The 23518-nt window shown below is 40.5% G+C and overlaps 1 protein-coding gene across 1 annotated transcript in view; it reads right to left on the reverse strand.

Moving 5' to 3' along the window:
* Positions 1–3039: 3039 nt before the first annotated feature.
* Positions 3040–23518, reverse strand: part of LOC115210351 (N-alpha-acetyltransferase 30) — a 40635-nt gene continuing 20156 nt past the window's right edge. The window contains exons 2-4 of the mRNA XM_029778894.2: positions 17089–17212; positions 14886–14941; positions 3040–5491 (exon numbers count right to left, since the gene is read on the reverse strand). Coding sequence (XP_029634754.1) covers positions 5354–5491; positions 14886–14941; positions 17089–17212 — 318 coding nt within the window. The 3' untranslated portion in view covers positions 3040–5353. The remainder of the gene's footprint in view (positions 5492–14885; positions 14942–17088; positions 17213–23518) is intronic.

Below are 23518 nucleotides of genomic sequence, written 5' to 3' on the forward strand. Positions count from 1 at the left end.
TAACATCTGTTTTCCACGCTGGCATGGGTTGGATGGTTTGACAGAAATTGGCCAGGCCAGGCCAGGAGCTGCACCAGGTTCCACAGCCTGTTTTGGCTCAGTTTCTACGGTTGGATGCCCTCCTTAACACCAATCACTTTACAGAGTGTACTGGGTGCTTTTTACATGGCACCACCACCAGTGCTTTTTATGTGCTTTCCACATGGCACCTTGGTTTTAGAATCTCAGTTCTACTGTGGTGGGCAAATTAAAAAAAGAAACAAATAAAGAAAAGATGCAGTATCAAATGAAATTTGATTTTTCTCATTGATATTTTATAACGATGTGTTGTAAGACACCAGATTGTTACCAACACCAGAAGGGAGAGAAAAATCAACACTCATTCTATCATCATCATCATCATCATCATCATCATTTAGCGTCCGTTTCCATGCTAGCATGGGTTGGACGGTTCAACTGGGGTCTGGGAGCCGAAGGCTGCACCAGGCCAGTCAGATCTGGCAGTGTTTCTACAGCTGGATGCCCTTCCTAACGCCAACCACTCCGAGAGTGTAGTGGTGATTTTATGTGCCACCGACACAGGTGCCAGACGAGGCTGGCGAACGGCCACGCTCGGATGGTGTTTTTATGTGCCACCGACACAGGTGCCAGACGAGGCTGGCAGACGGCCACGCTCGGATGGTGTTTTTATGTGCCACCGACACAGTGTCCAGATGAGGCTGGCAGGTGCCAGACGAGGCTGGCAGACGGCCACGCTCGGATGGTGTTTTTTTGTGCCACCGACACAGGTGCCAGATGAGGCTGGCGGACGGCCACGATCGGATGGTGTTTGTTACGTCCCCAAAGCACGGAGGCCAGTCTATGCGGTACTGGCTACGGCCACGTTCGGATGATTTTTTCTTGTGTGCCACCGGCACTGGTACCACAAAGATACAAATTCCATTTATGCTCATCTATTTTGATTTGTTTTGATTTGATTTGATTTTCACTTGCCTCAACAGGTCTTCACAAGTGTCACAAGAAGGAAGGTATGCACAGGTGGACTGTCTACGTCGCCGGTCTTCGGATGGTGTCTTTATGTGCCACCGACACAGGTGCCAGATGTGGCTGGCGAACGGCCACGATCGGATGGTTTCTTGTGTGCCACCGGTACTGGAACCACAAAGATACAAATTCCATTGATGTTCATCTATTTTGATTTGGTTTGATTTTCACTTGCCTCAACAGGTCTTCACAAGTGTCACGCGTGTCACACACTTGCCTCAACAGGTCTCCACAAGTGTCACACACTTGCCTCTGCCTCAACAGGTCTTCACAAAGTGTCACACACTTGCCTCTGCCTCAACAGGTCTTCACAAGTGTCATAAGAGGGAAGGTATGCACAGGTGGACTGACTACGTCGCCGGGTTTGGATGGTGTTTTTATGTGCCACCGACACAGGTGCCAGGTGAGGCTGGCGAACGGCCACGATCAGATGGTGTTTGTTGTGCCCACAGCACGGAGGCCAGTCGATGCGGTACCAGCTACGGCCACTTCGGATGGTTTTCTTGTGTGCCACCGGTACTGGAACCACAAAGATACAAATTCCATTGATATTCATCTATTTTGATTTGGTTTGATTTTCACTTGCCTCAACAGGTCTTCACAAGTGTCACACACTTGCCTCAACAGGTCTTCACAAGTGTCATAAGAGGGAAGGTATGCACAGGTGGACTGACTACGTCGCCGGGTCTTCGGATGGTGTCTTTATGTGCCACCGGCACAGGTGCCAGATGAGGCTGGCGAACGGCCACGATCGGATGGTGTTTGTTGTGCCCACAGCACGGAGGCCAGTCGATGCGGTACTGGTTACGGCCACGTTTGGGTGTTTTCTTGTGTGCCACCGGCACTGGTACCACAAAGAATACAATTCCACTGATGTTCATCTATTTTGATTTGTTTTGATTTGATTTGATTTTCACTTGCCTCAACAGGTCTTCATAAGTGTCACAAGAAGGAAGGTATGCACAGGACTGACTACGTCCCAGGTCGGGGCCACGGGTTATGGCCTGACTAGTCTTGCCGGGTCTTCTCATGCACAGCATACTTCCATTGGTCTCGGTCTCTAGACATTTCCTTAGTGAGACCTAAAGTTCGAAGGTCGTGCTTCACCACCTCGTCCCAGGTTTTCCTGGGTCTACCTCTTCCACAGGTTCCCTCCACTGCTAGGGTGTAGCACTTTTGCCACAACTATCTTCAGCCTTTCTTGTCACATGACCATACCAGCGCAGCCGTCTCTCTTGCACGCCACAACTGACGCTTCTTAGGTTCAGCTTTTCTCTCAAGGAACTTACACTCTGACGATTATGAACACTGACATTACACATCCATCGGAGCATACTGGCTTCATTTCTTGCGAGCTTACGCATATCCTCAGCAGTCACGGCCCATGTTTCACTACCATGTAGCATGGCTGTACGTACACATGCATCATACAGTCTGCCTTTTACTCTGAGCGAGAGCCTTTTGTCACCAGCAGGGGTAAGAGCTCTCTAAACTTTGCCCAGGCTATTCTTACTCTAGCAGTTACACTTTCAGCACACCCCCCCCGCTACTGACTTGGTCTCCTAGGTAGCGGAAGCTATCAACTACTTCTAGTTTGTCTCCCTGGAACGTGGCAGAAGTTGGTCTCTGCATATTTCCAGTGTTTATTGCTCCTGAGCATTTGCCACAGACAAAAACTATTTTCCTAGTTAGCCTTCCTTTGACATTGCTGCACCTCTTATGTGTCCATAGCTTACACTTGGTGCATCTTATAAGCCTGTAAAAAATTAAAATGACATGTATATTAAATATACACACACAGCCATGAAACTCTGAAGCAAAAACAACACCTCCTTGCTACTGTCACTATTTAATGTCTCAACATCAATATATGAAATTTATTTTGGTGACAGTTTAAAAGTTGTTCAGTATTAAAACATATTTTTTTTTTAGTAGTTTGAAAACAACCAAAATTGTAATTCAATGTTGAAAGATGATTCGCTTCACTCAGTGAAATTCTTGTAGTTGTCATTTTTAATATATTCAGTACTTGATTTGGATTCTCACAGGGAATTACAAATCGGGCACTTTTTATATTTCCTGGCACGCAATCACTTAAAGATGTATAAATTTATTTTTTTTTGTTGTTGAAAATTCTATAGGAATAATGAAATGATAGCAACAGGGATGGGGGCTATTTCTTGGAATCAACATGGATAACACTTTGATTAACGTTCTTTGACTTGATAAAATATATATTATAAATGATACAAACAGGGAAAAAAAAATTATAAATTACAAAAAAAAAAAAAATGTAGTTTATTCAGCGTCAGAACAAACTAGACAGCAGTTCCTTTGATGGAAATCAAACAATACCAAGGGATGTTTTGTCAGAAAATTTTTTTTGCGACATTAAAAATGGTATTTGTAACAACAATAACAACTGTTGATATTGTGATGCAAAACTGAGATTTCAGCTACTATAGAAATAGCTTTATATCTGAGAATTTATAAAAAAATCAGAAAGTACACAAAATTTAAATAAGAAGTACACAAAAATATAAAATAAATTACACTCATTGATTATATGGAAAATCCATCACAGACTGGGATTGAAACTTCATTATTTGTGAAACAAACTTCTAACTCTAGTCCTTTAAAAATGATCTCCTATGGACATTTCCAATTAGTTGCAGTTAAATAGCTTTAAAAGAAAGAAAAATATATTCACTGAATGGAATAACTTGGCATAAAATATCTGTTTTTATTTGCATGATAGATATTTTTCTAAAACTGTATCAGTGTTATTTAAAGAAAAATTTCCTTAAGACCACGGAAATAAATCGCTATATAATTAGTTACCTTCTTAATAACTCAGAACAGCCACCCCAATCAACAACTGGGACATCGAGCCAATGAGGGAACCTTTACATGATCACTCTACCTGCTAGAAATAGCAGCCAAATTCCATCAAAGAACAATACCCTAGCATTTTAAATGTGGAAAGAACATACTGGACAATGTAGTCCTATACACCTCTAAAAAGATGGGGCTGATTATGGGTGGAACATCTCTGATCATAGGTCTGGGCTGATTGGGGGCTAAACGACAATGATTGAGACAGTGGCAAAACAGTTATATATGTTATTCAACAGAGAAACCATTCAAAGTATTTGAAGGCTTGAATTTAGCAACGAGAAACAAAATTTAGAATGAAAAAAATTAATAAAATTTCAAATTGAATCCAAATTAAACTGGCTGTGAAATTTGCTTTGAAGAGAAATTCTATTTTATGCAACTAAGCTAAAGCAAAATGCATTCTCAACATTGCAGTTTGATTTTTACCAAAGTTGTTTGAAACAAAGAGCACAAAAAAGGATCAGCAAAGACCATGAATTCAACACCACAAGAAATCTGATGCGTTTATTTTATTGAATTATTTTCAATTAAAAGAAAATAAGAATTCAATAGATTAGAAAAAGAATGTAAAATGTACTCCCCTCCACTCCACCTTGCTCCAAAAAGTTTCTCATTTTCACAGCTGTCAAAAATTGTGATGAATGCAGCCTTATCAAACATATCCTGGTTTATGTACATATGAACCATAGCCTAATTTTAGTACACAGCTAAGGAGAGGTAGGTCTACACCGTTAGAAAGATACACTGAAAATATAACCCAACTGTTAGCTAGAAGTGTGGAGTCCTAATGCTGAGGAAGCCGTGCCATGTTACTGACGAAGTATGAAATGACGGAGACAAAATACGTTTCTGAGTATTAGCAAATGAATTTTTTTTCTTCTTTAAATAAAAACATATATATGTGAGTTCTGCCCCAAAGGAGAAGACAATCTAACCAACAGGAACACCTTAAAGTAAGCTGAGTGCAGCTTCTGAAAGAACAACACCGTTTGCATCTCCTACTGGGTTAGCTAGTTTTCGTATCTTCAGTTCACATCAGATAGAGCCATATTAAACGGGGAGAAATCCAGTGTGATTAGAGCCACAGAAAACTGGGACAAATCAGTTGGTTTAAGGAAACAGAAAACTGTTTCTTATATACTTATGTTATTTTGTTTTATATCGAATATATTACCATTGATGTTAATAACAAATAACTGACAGCACCTGTAACTCTTAAGCACCTGCAACCCTTAAGCACAGCTTGGTGAACTGTAATGACAAGATTTTCATGTACTGAGCCATGATAAATTGGATCAACCTGCCAGGAGTTCTGTTCATGAAGTAGTAATAGCTATGTGGAAATACAAAATATTTTCATGCTGTCAAAGAAAAATAAAGGCCAGAGCCCGTCAAGAATAATTTATTCCTTTCATTTCAACCAGAGTTTTAACCGTAAAGCATCCACTCCATTCAAATAATATCGAAAAAGCCGTTTATCTCTTACAAATCCGAGATTTTCATATAGTTTAAGAGCAGCTTTGTTTGTGATTTCAGTCTCTAATACCACCTAGAAAAGACACAAAAAAAAAAAACAAAGGAAAAAATTTATATTTTGGTTTAAAATAAAAACAAAATGTCAAAGCATTTACATTTGATGCTCAACTATTAAATCTGTCAATATCTAACAATAACAATTGCATACATACACAGATTCTCCCAGGGAATTAAAGGACAAAACCCCCAACAAAAAACAAAAAAAAAAAAAACAACCTACAAAACATTCATTTTATGTTAGCAATGAACATATTTTGCAAACAATGGTCCAACCAGAAATATTTTAATATTCATATTAATAATAATTACATGATGCCTGTGTGCAAACAGCCATGCTACCCAGCAGTGAAACATGGGTTGTGACTGCCAAGGACATGCGTAGGCTTGTAAGAAATGAAGCTAGTATGCTTTGCTGGATGTGTAGTGTCAGTGTGTACGCATGACAGAATGTAAACATCTTGAGAGAAAAGTTGAGCATAAGAGGCATTAGATGTGATGTGCAAGAGAACCGACTGCACTGATATGGTCCTGTGATGCATATGAATGAGGACAGCTGTGTGAAGAAGTGCCGCACTCTAATGGTGGAGGGAACATGTTGGAAGAGATAGATCCAGGAAGACATGGGACAAAGTGGTGCAGCATGATATTCAAATGTTGGGCCTCATGGAGGCAATGAGAGTGACTGAGACCTTTGGCAGTATGTTATTTTTGAGAAGACCCATCAAGCCAAATGAGATTGTAATTGTGGCTGATGCCAATGTTATGTGACTGGCTTGTAAAAAGAATCTTTCGAACATTGGGTGATATGCAGTGCTTGAGAAGACCTGTCAGGCCAAGTGAATTCTAGTCATGGCTGGTGACATATAAAAAGCACCATTCAAATGTTGGGCCCCACAAATGCAGTGACAGGTGGCCAAGACCTTTGACAATATATTGGCACAACTGGCACATGGAAGAAAAAAAAAAAACGTTCGCGCGAGGTCGTTACTTGTGCCACTGGACTGACTCCTGTGCAGGGAGCACATAGAGAACACCATTTGAGCATGGCCATTGCCATTACCACTTGACTGGCCCTCGTGCCGGTGGCACGTAAAAGCACCCACTACACTCTCAGAGTGGTTGGCGTTAGGAAGGGCATCCAGCTGTCGAAACTCCTCAGTCAAATCGTCTAACCCATGCTAGCATGGAGAGCGGACGTTAAACAATGATGATGATTGTGCTTGAGAAGACCTGTCAAACCAAGTGAGATCATAGTCATGGTCGATGCCAGTGTCATGTAACGGGCATGTAAAAAGCACCCACTACACTCTTAGAGTGGTTGACATTGGGAAGGGCATCCAGCTGTGAAAACCATGCCAAATCAGATTGGAACCTAGTGCAGCTCCCCGGCTTATCAGTTCTCAGTCAAACCATTAAACCCATGGTAGCATGGAAAACAGACGTATGATGATGATGATGAATATTGGTTTCAAATTTTAGCACAAAGCCAGCAATTTAGAGGGGGAAAAAGGTAAATCTATTATATTAAACCCAGTATTCAGTTGATACTTATTTTATCAACCCTGAAAGGATAAAAGGCAGAATTTGAACTCAGAACACAAAGATGCGTGAAATGTTACAAAGCATTTTGCCCAGCATCTTAACAATTCTGCCAGCTCGTCACCTTATCAATAATAATAATAATGATGATATTACTCTTTTACTTGTTTCAGTCATGTGACTGTGGCCATGCTGGAGCACCGCCTTTGGTCAAGTAAATCGACCCCAGAACTTATTCGTTGTAAGCCTAGTACTTATTCTATCAGTCTCTTTTACCGAAATATACACACACATATATATATATATATATATATATACATATATACGACAAGCTTCTTTCAGTTTCTGCCTACCAAATCCACTCACAAGGCTTTTGGTCGGTCCAAGGCTATAGTAGAAGACACTTGCTCAAGGTGCCACGCAGTGGGACTGAACCTGGAACCATGTGGCTTGTAAGCAAGCTACTTACCACACAGCCACTCCTATAAACTAATTTGACAGACAACCAGTCAAAGTGGCTGGTGAGGTTAACTGGTTGAACAATTGTTGGCAAAATACATTCAATGCTAACATGAAACCAAAGGTCCTTGCTTCTTTCAGGTCATTATTATTAATGCACACACTGACTCATACATACAACATACTTAGACACAGTTTCTATAAACCAAATTGAATTCTCAGGCTTTAGTCAAGCTTTTATGTTGTACATAGTTTAATAAAAGTCACAATAAAAAAAAGGCATGATGCAAGATTGAAGATGTAATTCACTTCTAGCAGGATTAGAGGAACATAATTTAATACAATGACAGTAAAAGAGACAGACATATGTGTATAAAACAATAATGAACAAAGATGTTAAAATAAGTCAATGACTTGAGTGCTGTTGTTGTTTGACCTGCTTGAAATAATAGCCAATGCTCCCCATGCGTTTGAACAAAAAAAGACATATTTGATATGGTAGTTTCAGATACAATATATATAAATATAAGACAGGGTGATCAAGACTGGAATGCCCTTGATCAAAGGTCTACTCAATCAGAGGTTATCTAGAGTTAAATATCATCATCATCATTGTTTAACATTCTTTTCCAAGCTTTCATTGATCAGATGGAATTTAATGACTTAGATTTTCCATAGCAAGATGCCCTTCCCTGTTTCCAAATAAGGCAATATTTTCCATACCTGACATGTTTTTCACAGAATACTAGGAACAAATAACATTGCTTGTATGACAGTGATGCTTGCTTATAAAACAACACATGCCAAGACAAAACTACACACACACACATATGCATGTGTGTATGTAAGAGGCTTCTTTCAGTTTCTGCCTACCAAATCCACCCACAAGGCTTTGGGTAGCTGGGCTATGGTAAAAGACACTTGTCCAAGGTGCTGCATAGCAAGACTGAACCTAAGAACAGATGGTTGGGAAGCAAGCTTATTGACTCACAGCCATGTCTGTTACATTTATGTGCGCATATGTGTGTGTGTGTGTGTGTGTATATGTTTATATATTGGTATATATCGTGTTCTGTATGTATGTGTATGTATATGTATGTGTGAGCGGGTATATGTATATTGTTTACGAATGAGTGTTGTATGTGTGTGTGAGGAAGTATGAATAAGTAATGTGTTGAGTGTATGGGCATGTGTGTGTATATATAGTTTATTTTTTGTTTTTTGTTTTTTGCTTGTGGTTTTTTGGTTTTTGTACATCTTTAAATATGAGAATTTTAATAATAGGTTTTTTTATATTCAATTGTTTATAGGGTTTATTTTAGATTATATATATTGATTATATATAGATTATATATTTTTATTTTTATATTCTTCCATTGATAATTTTATTATTTTAAATTATATTTTAAAATATTGATATTTTTAGATCGAAAATCCACCTGAAGAATGTCGGTAGCAGACATGAAACAATTGTAGTGGCGGTTTATTTAATTTATATTAAAATTTTATGTATTGATTAAGTCTTTCCTTGTTTGATTTTAAAATAGTGGTTTTGTCTCGAATTATATTATATAATATTTTACTATAAAATTGGATTTAACCCTAAATCTGATTTTTCCCTGTAAATTTGGATTCATTCCCTAATATTTATTATATATATATATATATATATATACACACACACACACACATATATATATATATATACATATATATATTGTGTGGAGGCGCAATGGCCCAGTGGTTAGGGCAGCGAACTCGCGGTTTCGATTCCCAGACCGGGCGTTGTGAGTTTATTGAGCGAAAACACCTAAAAGCTCCATGAGGCTCTGGCAGGGGGTGGTGATCCCTGCTGTACTCTTTCACCACTCTTTCTTCTGTTGGCCTGCTCTCTTAGCCAGCGGGGTGGCGTCATTCGAAGGCTAAAACAATGCGAATGCATTGTGACCAGCGATGTGTAACAACATCTGATGGTCTGGTCGGTCACGTGATATATATTGTACAGAATGAAGTTAAAACTTGTGTGCTTTATGAACACAGCTATAAGTAGATAATTTGAAACCTGTATCAGAATTACAAGCTTTACCAGATGTGACTCTACTAGGAAGTTACTTTAACAATAGTATTACCAACGAAACTTGAAGTCGCTTCTTGATCTTTGCTTTGCAACCTTTCAATGTGCAAGTGAGCTATTGTCCTACTTATTTCAATGAAATCACATGTTAAATAATGACAATTCATTACTCTAACAGCCAGCAATCACTTAAATTATCTGCTTCTAACTCAAAGTAGTTGTCTCCCTTAGCCATATTTTAGTTTGGTGATTTTTCCATGAGACAGCAAGCATTGCAATTTAAGAATTTTTCTTCTGATTCACATCCATTTATCCATGCTTTGTATAGGTGACACATTTTATTTGTACTTGCTTGTTGAAGTTCAATCAAACAAACTGGAGCAAGCAGAGTTGGATGTCATGCTGACAATGACAAAAGTAGAATTTTAACTTATGACCATGTTGACAGATGTCCAACACAGCAAATTGTTATATGATCTATATAACACACACATGCAGTCAATCCAATATATTTATACCACACACACACACATAATTTACATTAATTTAACTAATTATTTAGGTCAGATAAAGACAAACAACAGAGTGACAAACTAAACACCTTATGACACCTTATTCATTACCCTGCTTTACATAATTAACCATCATTAATTAATGTCCACTTTTCCATGCTTGCATGGGTCAGACAAGTGGCTGAGGTAGATTTTCTACAGCCAGATGCCCTTCCTGTTGCCAAGCCTTACCTGTTTTCAAGCAAGGTAATATTTACCTAAGGCCAGACCTGTTTTTCATGGAAAACTGGAAATGAACAACTTCGCTAGTATGATGATGGTGCTCATTTACATCCATCACATGATGTCTAGATAAGGACACACAAAAACATACATGTACATATATATGAGAAGCTTTTCTCCCAGTCTTTGTCAACCGAATCCACTCAAAAAGCTTTGGTCGGCTCAGGTGCTGCACAGTAAGCCTGAACCCAACATCACATGGTTAGGATGCAGTCTTCTTAACCACACAGCCATGCCTGTGTTTCAGTTTAAATTCAGCATGAATCAACTTTGCCAATTATCCACAGTGGGGTCAAAGTCCCTTCATTACCCAAACGCCTTTACAAAATTGTCTATGTACCAGAAGGGAAATATATAATCGTGATAACATTCAGTTAAGGTCTTATAGTTAGTCATTATCTTAATGGAGTTGAATTTCCTTGTATATTTCAATATTGATCAAAGCTAGTTCGGTGTAGCCACAATGAAGTATACAACCATTAACATTTATTTTTTTACTTATAGCAATTAAAAGGTTCAATAAATGACAAAATTTATATTTATTGTTAGAACAAATGTGTTACTTCCCCAGCTGGAAATTCGATCTTTTAAGTGGCAGAAGAGGATTTAATTGTTGTTAAACTAGAAAAAGCAAAAAATATGTCTTTAGCATGGTAAAAAGCAGGATTTTAAATGCATCACCTGTGGTCAAGCAAGCAAATCTTTATCCAGTCAATTTGTTCAAATGTTCCACATTCTTTTAATAGATTTAATATCTAATTATTCTGTGTTAGTCAATTGTCTTTAAGCCTTTTAATTAGGGGTTCTTTAATTCTATTGTTATAGTTTTTAAGTGAATTAACTGTAAAACTCTTAGAATGTTGGTTTTCTTTCAGTAGACAGAAAGCCATTTTTGTAAAGAAGAGGAAAAGATTGTCTGACTAAGTCTTAGTCAAGGAATGGCACTTATTTTCATCACCCTACGAAGATTATAAATATAGCTGACCCTGGACAAATTTAATCCCCCAAATTTTAATAACTGAACCAGAAAGTGAAAAATCTAGCTAAGCATCCAACATTCCCCATTTGTACTCTAGTTTGTTAATAACATTCCATACAAGAGCTGGTATATGATGATACATATATATTTCGCCTTACTAGCACTTGTGCTGGTGGCACATGAAAAAACATTCGAGCGAGGTTGTTGCCAGTGCCACTGAACTGGCTCCTGTGCAGGTGGCACATAAAAAGCACCATTTGAGCATGGCCATTGCCAGTACTGCCTTATTGGCCCTTGTGTCAGTGGTATGTAAAGCACCCACTACACTCTCGGAGTGGTTGGTGTTAGGAAGGGCATCCAGCTGTAGAAACTCTGCCAGATCAGATTGGAGTCTGGTGCAGCTATCTGATTCACCAGGCCTCAGTCAAATCGTCCAACCCATGCTAGCATGGAAAGCAACCGTTAATCGATGAGGATAATGAATACTATAGAAAGTGTTGGGAAAGAAACACAAACAAGAATTGTATGCAGAGAATTTACTAAGTGCATTAATGAATAAGTAGGAGAGAAGAGGCTGTATTAATGATATGATAGTTTCAAATTATGTATCATGTTCTATGACTGAGTTCATATTACAGTTAAAAGTAGAAACAGAATGGTAAAAGTTGTGATAAGTTGGTTGTTTAATAGTGTGATGGTAACCCTTTAGCATTTAAACCAGACATATCCAGTCCATATGTTCTACCAGTTTTATACTGAAACTGGCCAGATCCAGCCTCTCACACCTACCCTACAATGTCATTCTAAAAATAAACAATCACATCATTGAAATTTCAAGGCTCTGTGATAATACTTGATTAATTTTTAAAATATGGATAAGCTTTACATTTACTCTTTTACTTGTTTCAGTCATGTGACTGTGGCCATGCAGGAGCACCACCTTTAGTCGAGCAAATCAACCCCAGGACTTATTCTTTGTAAGCCTAGTACTTATTCTATTGGTCTCTTTTGCCAAACCGCTAAGTTATGGGGACGTAAGCACACCAGCATCGGTTGTCAAGCAATGTTGGGGGAACAAACACAGACACACAAACATATATACATACATACACACACACACACACACATATATATATATATATATATATATACGACGGGCTTCTTTCAGTTTCTGTCTACCAAATCCACTCACAAGACTTTGGTCGGTCCGAGGCTATAGTAGAAGACACTTGCCCAAGGTGCCATGCAGTGGGACTGAACCCGGAACCATGTGGTTGGTAAGCAAGCTACTTACCACACAGCCACTCCTACACCTTAAATTAATCTGAATGCTTAAAGAGTTAAACTTGTGGCAGGCCAGAGGCTGCCAAGAGGAAGTCAGATTCAGTGAAGAAAAAAAAAAGAGCCTTTTTAAACGAAAAGAATATATGATTTTCCAAATTTGGCTGCTAGGCAAAATATCTCATTGACTAAAATAGACAATTCTTTGTGGAATCATTTACTCAAGTGAAGAAATGGAATACTAAATTGAAGAAAAAATAGTAAACACTACAATATAACAAGCTGTGGAATAACTTCTTTAATGAATAAAAGCTATTATTAACAACAACCATTTTTGCTTGAATTTCATCAGTTTGCTTAAGATTTTGAACTCATTTTATTCTTAACAGATCAAGTGTTTTCATAGATTGGCCATCCTTACTACAATTTAGTATGCGATTTCTAATACAATGTTCTATGATTATAAATGATGTGTCATTGTTTATTTTCAAAGATTTAAAGTAATAATTGATTGGATGATACCCATAGTCTCAGATAGTCATGCTAGGGAGTCCAACTGGAAAGTCCAATAATGATGAGGAGGTGCCTGAGGATTCTGTCACTATGACTCTCCCAGAAATAATTGGCAGAGAAAATGGATGGCTGGATAAAGTAACAATGGTTTTTAACAGTGGCACAAGGCAACAAATTTTAGGGAGACATGGATCTGTTAAACCAACCCCAGTATTAATTTTATTGACCCTGGAAGGCAGTTAACCACAGTTGGATTTCAGTTCAGAACAGAGAGACATCATCATCATCGTTTAACGTCCGTTCTCCATACTAGCATGGGTTGGACGGTTCGACTGGGGTCTGGGAAGCCAGAAGGCTGCACCAGGCTCCAGTCTTATCTGGCAATGTTTCTACAATGTTGGATGCCCTCCCTAATGCCAACCACTCCGTGAGTGTAGTGGGTGCTTTTTACGTGCCACCTGCACAGGTGCCAGGCGAGGCTGGCAACGGCCACGGTCGGATTGGTGCATTTTACATGCCACCGGCACGGAAGCCAGTCGAGGCGGCGCTGGCATCGGCCACGATTCGGATAGTGCTTTTTACTAATAATAATAATAGTGTCAAATTTTGGCACAAGGCCAGCAATTTTGGGGAAGTGGGTAAGTCAATCACATCAACTCCAGTGTTCAACTGGTACTTATTTTGTCAACCCCCAAGAGGATGAAAGGCAAAGTCGATCTCAATGGAATTTGAACTCAGAACATAAAGATGGGCGAAATGTTGTCCAGTATTTTGTCCAGTATGCTAACAATTCTGCCAGCTCACCACATCATCATCATTGTTTGATGTCCGTTTTTCAAGCTAGCATGGGTTGGACGGTTCAACCGGGGTCTGGGAAGCCAGGAGGCTGCACCAGGCTCCAGTCTGATCTGGCAGTGTTTCTACAGCTGGATGCCCTTCCTAACGCCAACCACTCTGTGAGTGTAGTGGGTGCTTTTTATGTGCCACTGGCACAGGGGCCAGAGGAGGCTGGCAACGTCCACGATCAGTTGGTGTTTTTTATGTGCCACTGGCACGGGTATCACAACTACAATTTCCATAATAATAATAGTGGATTCAAAATTTTGGTGTGAGGCCAGTGATTTTGGGGAGGGGGTAAGTTGACTACATTGATTCCAGAGCTTAAATGGTACATATTTCACTGACCCCAAAAAATGAATGGCAAAGTTGATCTCAGAGAATTTAATCATAATATTGATAAAAACTTCACATGTAGGTGCAGGAGTGGTTGTGTGGTAAGTAGCTTGCTTACGAACCACATGGTTCCGTGTTCAGTCCCACTGTGTGACACCTTGGGCAAGTGTCTTCTACTATAGCCTCGGGCTGACCAAAGCCTTGTGAGTGTATATGGTAGATGGAAACTGAAAGAAGTCCGTCATATATATGTATGTGTGTGTGTATATATGTGTGTCTGTGTTTGTCCCCACCAACATTGCTTGACAACCGATGCTGGTGTGTTTACATCCCCGTAACCTAGCGGTTCTGCAAAAGAGACCGATAGAATAAATACTAAGCTTACAAAGAATAAGTCCTGGGGTCGATTTGCTCGACTAAAGGCGGTGCACCAGCATGGCCACAGTCACATGACTGAAACAAGTAAAAGAGTAAAGAGTATGATGAAATGCATGAAATAATTTTGAAATAAGATGAAGCAAATTAAAGTTTAAAATTAAACACTTAAATAAAATCAAGAGGAGGATTTCCTTAAAAGATAAAAAACAAAACTCACCTCATCACAACCATCAGCAAGCATTGCTCTAATGGCTTTTAGAACTAAATTGGAGCCTGCGAAATATAATAAAATAAGGGAAAGTTGATGTTAGGAAAATGCACAGAATTAAATACAATTAGAAAATAAGGATCTTATTAGAAGAGTTACTCTAGGGAAATATGTAACAAATTGTTACAGAAAATTTGTTGTTCATTTAGAAACAACTAGCAGCATTGCCCGGGTATGTAAGAGCCCCTGGAGCAGACATGATGCTTGCTGTGAATTAAAAAAAAAATTCCTGCCAATTTGTGAAAGATACTGTCGAAAATATGTCATCTTGAATTTGAACGCGATTTCCCAAAATGGCATGATTTTTATCAATTTTTTCTGATGGTAAGGTATTGCATGGAAAACTAATGTCAGAATTAAGTTTCTTAGGGTAACATTAAGCTTCACCGTGAGTTTGGTGAAAATCGATTGCAAGTTGCGAAAACTACAACAGAAAATGTGTTGCAAATAAAAAGCTTAGATTCTCGACCCCCATGTCGAATTTATCGATTTTTTTCAGAACTGGGGAGACTTTTCAAAATTTTCGCTGCGTTAGTTTTGAATTATGACATTGGGCTATGTGTGTGTCAAGTTTCATCAGAATCGGTTGAAAGCCGTGGTTAGGGTGAGAGTACAACCTGACAGACACACAGACACACAAACAGCCATCTATATATAGAGAGATTATCTATAACAGTTGTTTAAAGAAACAGTAATTAAGTCTTGTGAAGGTGTGTGGCTCAGTGGTTAGGGATGTTCAGCTCATAATCTGAGGTCATGAGTTCGATTCCCAGCACTGTGTTGTGTCCTTGAGCAAGACACTTTACTTTACATTGCACCAATCCACTCAGCTGGTGAAAATGAGTTGTACCTGTAATTCAAAGGACCAGTCTTGTCACATTCTGTGTCATGCTGAATCTCCCAGAGAACTACATACATGCGTGTCTGTGGAGTGCTCAGCCGCTTCATTAATTTCACAAGCAGGCTGTTCCTTTGATGGGATCACATTTGGAACACCTTATCTTTGTTCGCTACACCTCACCAATGTTGGTACCATGTAAAGAGCACCCAGTCCACTCTGTAAAGTGGTTGGCATTAGGAAAGGCATCCAGCCATCAAGCCTGCCAAAACAGACAGTAGTAATATTGTGTAGTCCTCTGGCTGACCAGCTCCTGTCGAACTGTCCAACTCGTACCAGCATAGAAGACTGACGTTAAATGACAAGGATAAGGAAGAAAGCCATCTGCTCGTCGATAAGGCCTCTCTTATTAAAAATCCTTAATTTTTGGCCCATCATCATGCTCTTTTACTGATCCTTCTATCACTTCAAGAACAGTTTACTGTTCAGATTTCACTCATTGCACCATTTTGTAGACTACTTACTTTTCATATAGAGTTTTTCTCACTAATCTCTACCAAACACATAAGTCCTTTACTTTCTCTACCAAACACATAAGTCCTTCACTTTCAGTATGGCTACTCAGTAGAACTTATTTTCACTGTATGCCTTCCTCTAAGAGCTTGACATTCACCAAGTATATTCACAACGTGGAGGTGCAATGGCCCAGTGGTTGGGGCAGCGGACTCGCGGTCATAGGATCGTGGTTTCGATTCCCAGACCAGGCGTTGTGAGTGTTTATTGAGCGAAAACACCTAGAGCTCCACGAGGCTCCGGCAGAGATGGTAGTGATCCCTGCTGTACTCTTTCACCACAACTTTCTCTCACTCTTACTTCCTGTTTCTGTTGTACCTGTATTTCAAAGGGCCGGCCTTGTCACTCTCTGTGTCACGCTGAATATCCCCGAGAATGCGTTAAGGGTACACGTGTCTGTGGAGTGCTCAGCCACTTACACGTTAATTTCACGAGCAGGCTGTTCCGTTGATTCGGATCAACTGGAACCCTCGTCGTCGTAACCGATGGAGTGCTTCCATATTCACAACACGAATTTATTCCTTGTAATCATAGTGATCTTTTCCCCAGCTGTTATGAGCAATATTGGCGTTAGGAAGGGCATCCAGCTGTAGAAACTCTGCCAGATCAAGAGTGAAGCCTGGTGCAGCCACCTCAGTAATTTGTCCAACCCATGCTAGCATGGAAAGCGGACGTTAAACAATGATGATGATGATTCAGTCTTCTTTCAACAAAATTTTAGTACAGTCTGTCTATACTTACCAATTTTTCGCCGCCTATACTCAGCATCAACAGCAAGCATAGCTATGTATCCTCTTCTTATAACTCCTTGGTGGATGTCCAATTTGCAAACTATGGCACCAACACATTTACTGCCATCCATACACTGTAAGAGATAAAAAAAAAGAAGGTGAGTTTCTTTGATAAAAGCCTCATTAAATTAGGAAAATACAACAAACAATTTAAATGAGAACATTGATAAATGGCGACCAAACATTCCTTAAGTTGAAGTGACCCCAGCACTTATTCTATTGGTCTCCTTTAGTTGAACCGCTATGTTATGGAGATGTAAACACGTCAACACCAGTTGTCAATTGATTGTGGGGGACAAATACATACACAAAGACACATATATACAACAGGCTTCTTTCAGTTTCCATCTACTAAAGCCACTTACAAGACTCTGGCTGGTCCAAGGCTATAGAAGATGACACTCACCCAAAGTGCCATGCAGTAGGACTGAACCCGGAACCATGTGGTTAGAAAGCAAGCTTCTTACCACAGTTTGGGAAGCAAACATCTTTACTTCATCAAATTTGCCATAAAGGCATTACAAAGAAGCAAGTGCAGGCTGGACAACAACGCAAATGAAATAAATGATGAGAGAAGCAAATGATGCCTGTTGATCAATGCCCCTCGAGATAATTGTTCTTATTTTTAAAACACAAATGAGGTAATGAACCTCTTACAGTAGCATGGCTCAGTGGTTAGAGCGTCGAGCTTACGATCGTGAGGTTGTGAGCTCGAATCCCGGACCAGGCTGCGTGTTGTGTTCTTGAGCAAAGCACTTTATTTCACGTTGCTCCAGTTCACTCAGCTGTAGAAATGAGTTGCGACGTCACTGGTGCCAAGCTGTATCGACCTTTGTCTTTCCCTTGGATAACACTGGTGGCGTGGAGAGGGGAGGCTGGTATGCATGGGCGACTGCTGGTCTTCCATAAACAACCTTGCCCGGACTTGTGTCTAGGAGGGTAACTTTCTAGGTGCAATCCCATGGTCATTCATGACTGAAGGGGGTCTTTACCCTTACAGTAACATAAATTGAGGCGCTGAGCCTCTTATCAGTCAAAGAGTTCCAAATCAATCCAGGCAGTGGAGGCACATGGTCAAGTGGTTAGAGCAGCGGACTCGCGGTTGAGGGATCACAGGTTCGAATCTCAGACCGGGCGATGTGTGTGTTTATGAGCAAAACACCTAAGCTCCTTGTGGCTCCGGAAGAAGGTAATGGCGAACTTCTGCTGACTCTTTCGCCACAACTTTCTCTCACTCTTTCCTCCTGCATCTTGCAGCTCACCTGCGACGGACTGGCGTCCCGTCCAGGTGGGGAACCTATACACCAAGGAAACCGGAAACCAGCCCTTACCAGCCAGGCATGGCTCGAGAAGGAACAAACAAACAACAAATCAATCGAGGCGCCAACTCTCACTCCACCTCACCGATCAAACCTCTCGCTGCCTGCAGGTAATCCCGCAGTAGCAAGTCGGGGACCCAGAAAAGATAATTAAATTCCTCCTTAGAAAAGGCATCCATTATCTTATAAAAGTAACTCTCCTCCATGACCCCCGCAGCCACCTACGGAGGCCAATGTCGGCTATCATTGCAGGTCGGGACCACCAGTTCCTGACCTCTTTTACTTGTTTCAGTCATTTGACTGTGGCCATGCTGGAGCACCGCCTTTAGTCGAGCAAATCGACTCCAGGACTTATTCTTTGTAAGCCTAGTACTTATTCTACCGGTCTCTTTTGCCGAACTGCTAAGTTATGGGGACATAAACACACCAGCATCGGTTGTCAAGCGATGTTGGGGGGACAAACACAGACACACACATACATATATATACACCGGGCTTCTTTCAGTTTCTGTCTACCAAATCCACTCACAAGGCTTTGGTTGGCCCAAGCCTATTGTAAAAGACACTTGCCCAAGCTGCCACGCAGCGGGACTGAACCCGGAACCATGTGGTTGGTAAGCAAGCTACTGACCACACAGCTACAACTGCGCCTGCAAACTTCTTACCACACAACCATGCCTATGATAATCAACCACATGCATGCTGAACAGTGAGAATCAAAATAATGACTTGCACACTTATTCTTAATTCAGGCAGATTCAAAAGTGAATAAGCTAATTGCTGTTGTGTTTTGTCACAAGTGAACAACAACTTTACGACGAACATGTGCTCAGAACACATTTCATTCATACAAGTACTAATGAGCTGAAAGTGAGTTATTCATCGTACAAAAGTTGCTCTCCAGTAATGAAACACAGTGGCAATTAGCATATGTTCAAATCTGCCAGAAAATGTATTAGGAGTAAATATGCAAGTCACCATTTGTATGCGTGTGTGTATATATATATATATATTCAGATGGCTATGGTACCTAAGTTGAAGGCACCAGAATTTAGTATGGTATTCATACAATTTAAAATAAGGTGATTATAATCAAAATAAGCAACAAGGATATCCAGAGGTAATGCAGTATGATCGTTTCATGCAACTCCATTCAAAAGGAGTTGCATGAAACGATTGCACTGCATTACCTCTCGATATCCTTGTTGCTTATTTTGATTGGCACGTAAAAAGCACCCACTACACTCTCGGAGTGGTTGGCATTAGGAAGGGCATCCAGCTGTAGAATCTCTGCCAGATCAAGATTGGGGCCTGGTGTAGTCATCTGGTTCGCCAGCCCTCAGTCAAAATCGTCCAACCCATGCTAGCATGGAAAGCAGACGTTAAATGATGATGATGATGATATATATATATATATATATAGGTGGCACGTAAAATGCACCAATCCGACCGTGGATGATGCCAGCCTCGCCTGGCTCCAGTGCAGGTGGCACGTAAAAAGCACCCACTACACTCACGGAGTGGTTGGCGTTAGGAAGGGCATCCAGCTGTAGAAACATTGCCAGATAAGATCGGAGCCTGGTGCAGCCTTCTGGCTTCCCAGATCCCCGGTCGAACCGTCCAACCCATGCTAGCATGGAGAACGGACGTTAAACGATGATGATGATGATGATGATGATGATATATATATATGTATACATACACACAGTAATACCTTACTTAGGCTTCTTACTACACCATCATGCCTGCACCTTTAAATATTATATAAGACACTATAGAGTATATGAGTGAAATCATTATATATAAAAATACATTTCTAACCTTGTTGTGAAGAGAGAAGAAACAAGCATAACATCTGAAGGTTTATAGTTTCAATTTAATTACAGCTCCATTAGCTTTAATGTAATCAGAACCACAGGTTATCTCAATCAACAGTTTATCGCTCTATATGTACAGTAAATTCCAAGCATCCATGTTGGTGCCATGTAAAAGACACTTGTGTTGGTGCCATGCAAAAGAGACCTGTGCTGGTCCCACGTGAAAAGCACCCAGTACACTCTGTAAAGTGGTTGGCATTAAGAAGGGCATCAAGCAGTAGAAATCATACCAACCCAGACAATTGGAGCCTGGTGCAGCCCTCTGGTTTGCCAACACCTGTCAAACTGTCCAACGCATGCCAGCAAGGAAAATGGATGTTGAATGATGATATTGAATATTAGACATGTGAATCAACTCTATATACTCTATACCATCATTTTTTGATTCCTGGACCGGGTGACGCATTGTGTTCTTGAGCAAAGCACTTCAATTCACACTACTCTAGTTAACTCAGCTGGCAGAAATGAATTATTCTGGGACAGACTGCTGTGTCATCCAGGGAGGAATATATGCACAAGAAAAACTGAGAAACCAGTCCTTTGCACCTTAGGAGTAATGTTGACAACCCTCATAATGGCTGTATGGTTTTCATGCTAGCATGGGTTAGATGAGACCTGTTGAAGCAGTTCTTTGGCTGCAACTAATTTCTAAGTTAGGTGCTTCTCCCTTTGAGTGACATCATTGAATATGTTGTTTTATGATAGATATAAACAATGACCCCACCTAAACAGTGACACTGCTTTTCTACACATCATCATTTAATGTCCGCTTTCCATGCTGGCATGGGTAGGATGGTTTGACTGCAAACCGGTTAGACAGAGTGCTGCACCAGGTCCCAATCTGATTTGGCATGGTTTCTACAGCTGGATGTCCTTCCTAATGTCAACCACTCCATGAGTGTAGTAGGCACCTTTTACATGCCATTGATGTGATACTGGCTTTGGCCACGACTATGATCTCACATGACTCGACTGGTCTTCACAAGCATGGTATACCACCAAAGGTCTAAATCACCTGTCACTGCCTCTGTGAGGCCCAATGCATGAACGGTGGTTTTTACATGCCACCGACACAGGTGTCAGTCAGACAGCACTAGCATATCGGCCATGATTACGGTTTCACTTGGCTTGACAGGTCTTCTCAAGTACAGCATATCACCCAACGTTTGAAGAGTGCTTTTTATGTGCCAGTTATGCAACACTGGCATTGGCCAGGACTATGAAGACAAACAAATACACACACACACACAGAGTATACATCATCATCATCATCATTTAACGTCCATTTTCCATGCTAGCATGGGCTGGACAGTTCGACCGGGGTCTGGGAAACCAGGAGGCTGCACCAGGCTCCAGTCTGATCTGGCAGTGTTTCTACAGCTGGATGCCCTTCCTAACCCCAACCACTCCGTGAGTGTAGTGGGTGCTTTTTACGTGCTACCAGCACAGGTGCCAGGCAAGGCTGGCAACGGCCATGGTCGGATTGGTGCTTTTTACGTGCCACCGGCACAGAAGCCAGTCAAGGCGGCGTTGGCATCGGCCACGTATGAATGGTGCTTTTTATCATCCGTATGTGGCCGATGCCAGCGGTGCCTTGACTGGCTTCCGTACTGGTGGCACTACATACATACATACATATATATATACAGACACATATACAAATGGCTGAACAATTTCCAGCCACTAATTTCACTCACAAGGCATTGATCAGCTTGAAGCTATAGAAGATGCTTGCTCTGTGTCATGCAGGGGAACCTAAAATGACATAGTCGTGAAGCAAACTACTTAACCATACAGCCATTACGAGGGTTGTCAACATTACTCCTAAGGTGCAAAGGGCTGGTTTCTCAGTTTTTCTGGTGTATATATTCCTTCCTGGATGACACAGTAGTCTGTCCCAGAATAATTCACTTCTGCCAGCTGAGTTAACTAGAGTGGTGTGAACTGAAGTGCTTTGCTCAAGAATACAATGCGTCATCCGGTCCAGGAATCAAAACCGCAATCTTACGATCTTGAGTCCAACATCCTAACCACTAAGCCATGCACCTCCACAACCATACAGCTATATATGTATAGATATATATGCTATTTTGTGAGAATGAGCTGGTATGAAGACAATTATAATTAATGTGGTACACCATACATCTGTTCAGATAACGTTGATTTGATGGTGATCTAATGTACGACACAAACATTTGATCACTATAAACAAATCATTTGTGCAGGTTGTTCAGCAAAAACTGAATACACATATGTCGTCTCCAACAAGAAAGTTCAACACACACTCTTTTAATTTTTTCAGTCATTAGACTGTGGCCATGCTGGAGCACCGGCTGTAGACGAGCAAATCAGCCCCAGGACTTATTCTTTGTAAGCATAGTACTTATTCTATCGGTGTCTTTTGCCGAACCGCTAAGTTACAGGGATGTAAACACACCAGCATCAGTTGTCAAGCGATGTTGGTGGGGACAAACACAGACACACATACATATATATATACATATATACAACAGGCTTCTTTCAGTTTCCGTCTACCAAATCCACTCACAAGGCTTTGGTCGGCCCGAGGCTTAGTAGAAGACACTTACCCAAGGTGCCATGCAGTGGGATTAAACCCGGAACCATGTGGTTCATAAGCAAGCAACTTACTATACAGCCACTCTTATGCCTAATATATACATTAGAAACGAAAGTAGTATTTTATCAAAATAGCAATCTGTATATCTTACTTAACATGGATACATGGTAAGAAAGGAAGAACACTGTAGCATTCATCTTGAGAAAGCATCTTGAGAAAGCTGCATATCCGTGTGTCACGGGTATCAAATATCCACTATCATCACATACTTAGACAAATTTCATCTCTACTGATATAGAAAAACAGTCATCAAAAAGTTGCTGGTTTGCAAATAGCTGGCATATAGGACAAAAATTTGTGACAAAAGCAGTATTGGTTTTAGTTGTTAATCATTGTGCACGTAAATTGCACCAATCCGTTGCCAGCCTCGCCTGGCACCTGTGCGGGTGGCGTTAGGAAGGGCATCCAGCTGTAGAAACATTGCCAGATAAGACTGGAGCCTGGTGCAGCGTCCTGGCTTCCCAGATCCCCGGTCGAACCGTCCAACCCATGCTAGCATGGAGAACGGACGTTAAACGATGATGATGATGATTCTATATCAGTAGA

The sequence above is a fragment of the Octopus sinensis genome, linkage group LG4 (genome assembly GCF_006345805.1).
Source record: "Octopus sinensis linkage group LG4, ASM634580v1, whole genome shotgun sequence".
Lineage (NCBI taxonomy): Eukaryota > Metazoa > Mollusca > Cephalopoda > Octopoda > Octopodidae > Octopus > Octopus sinensis.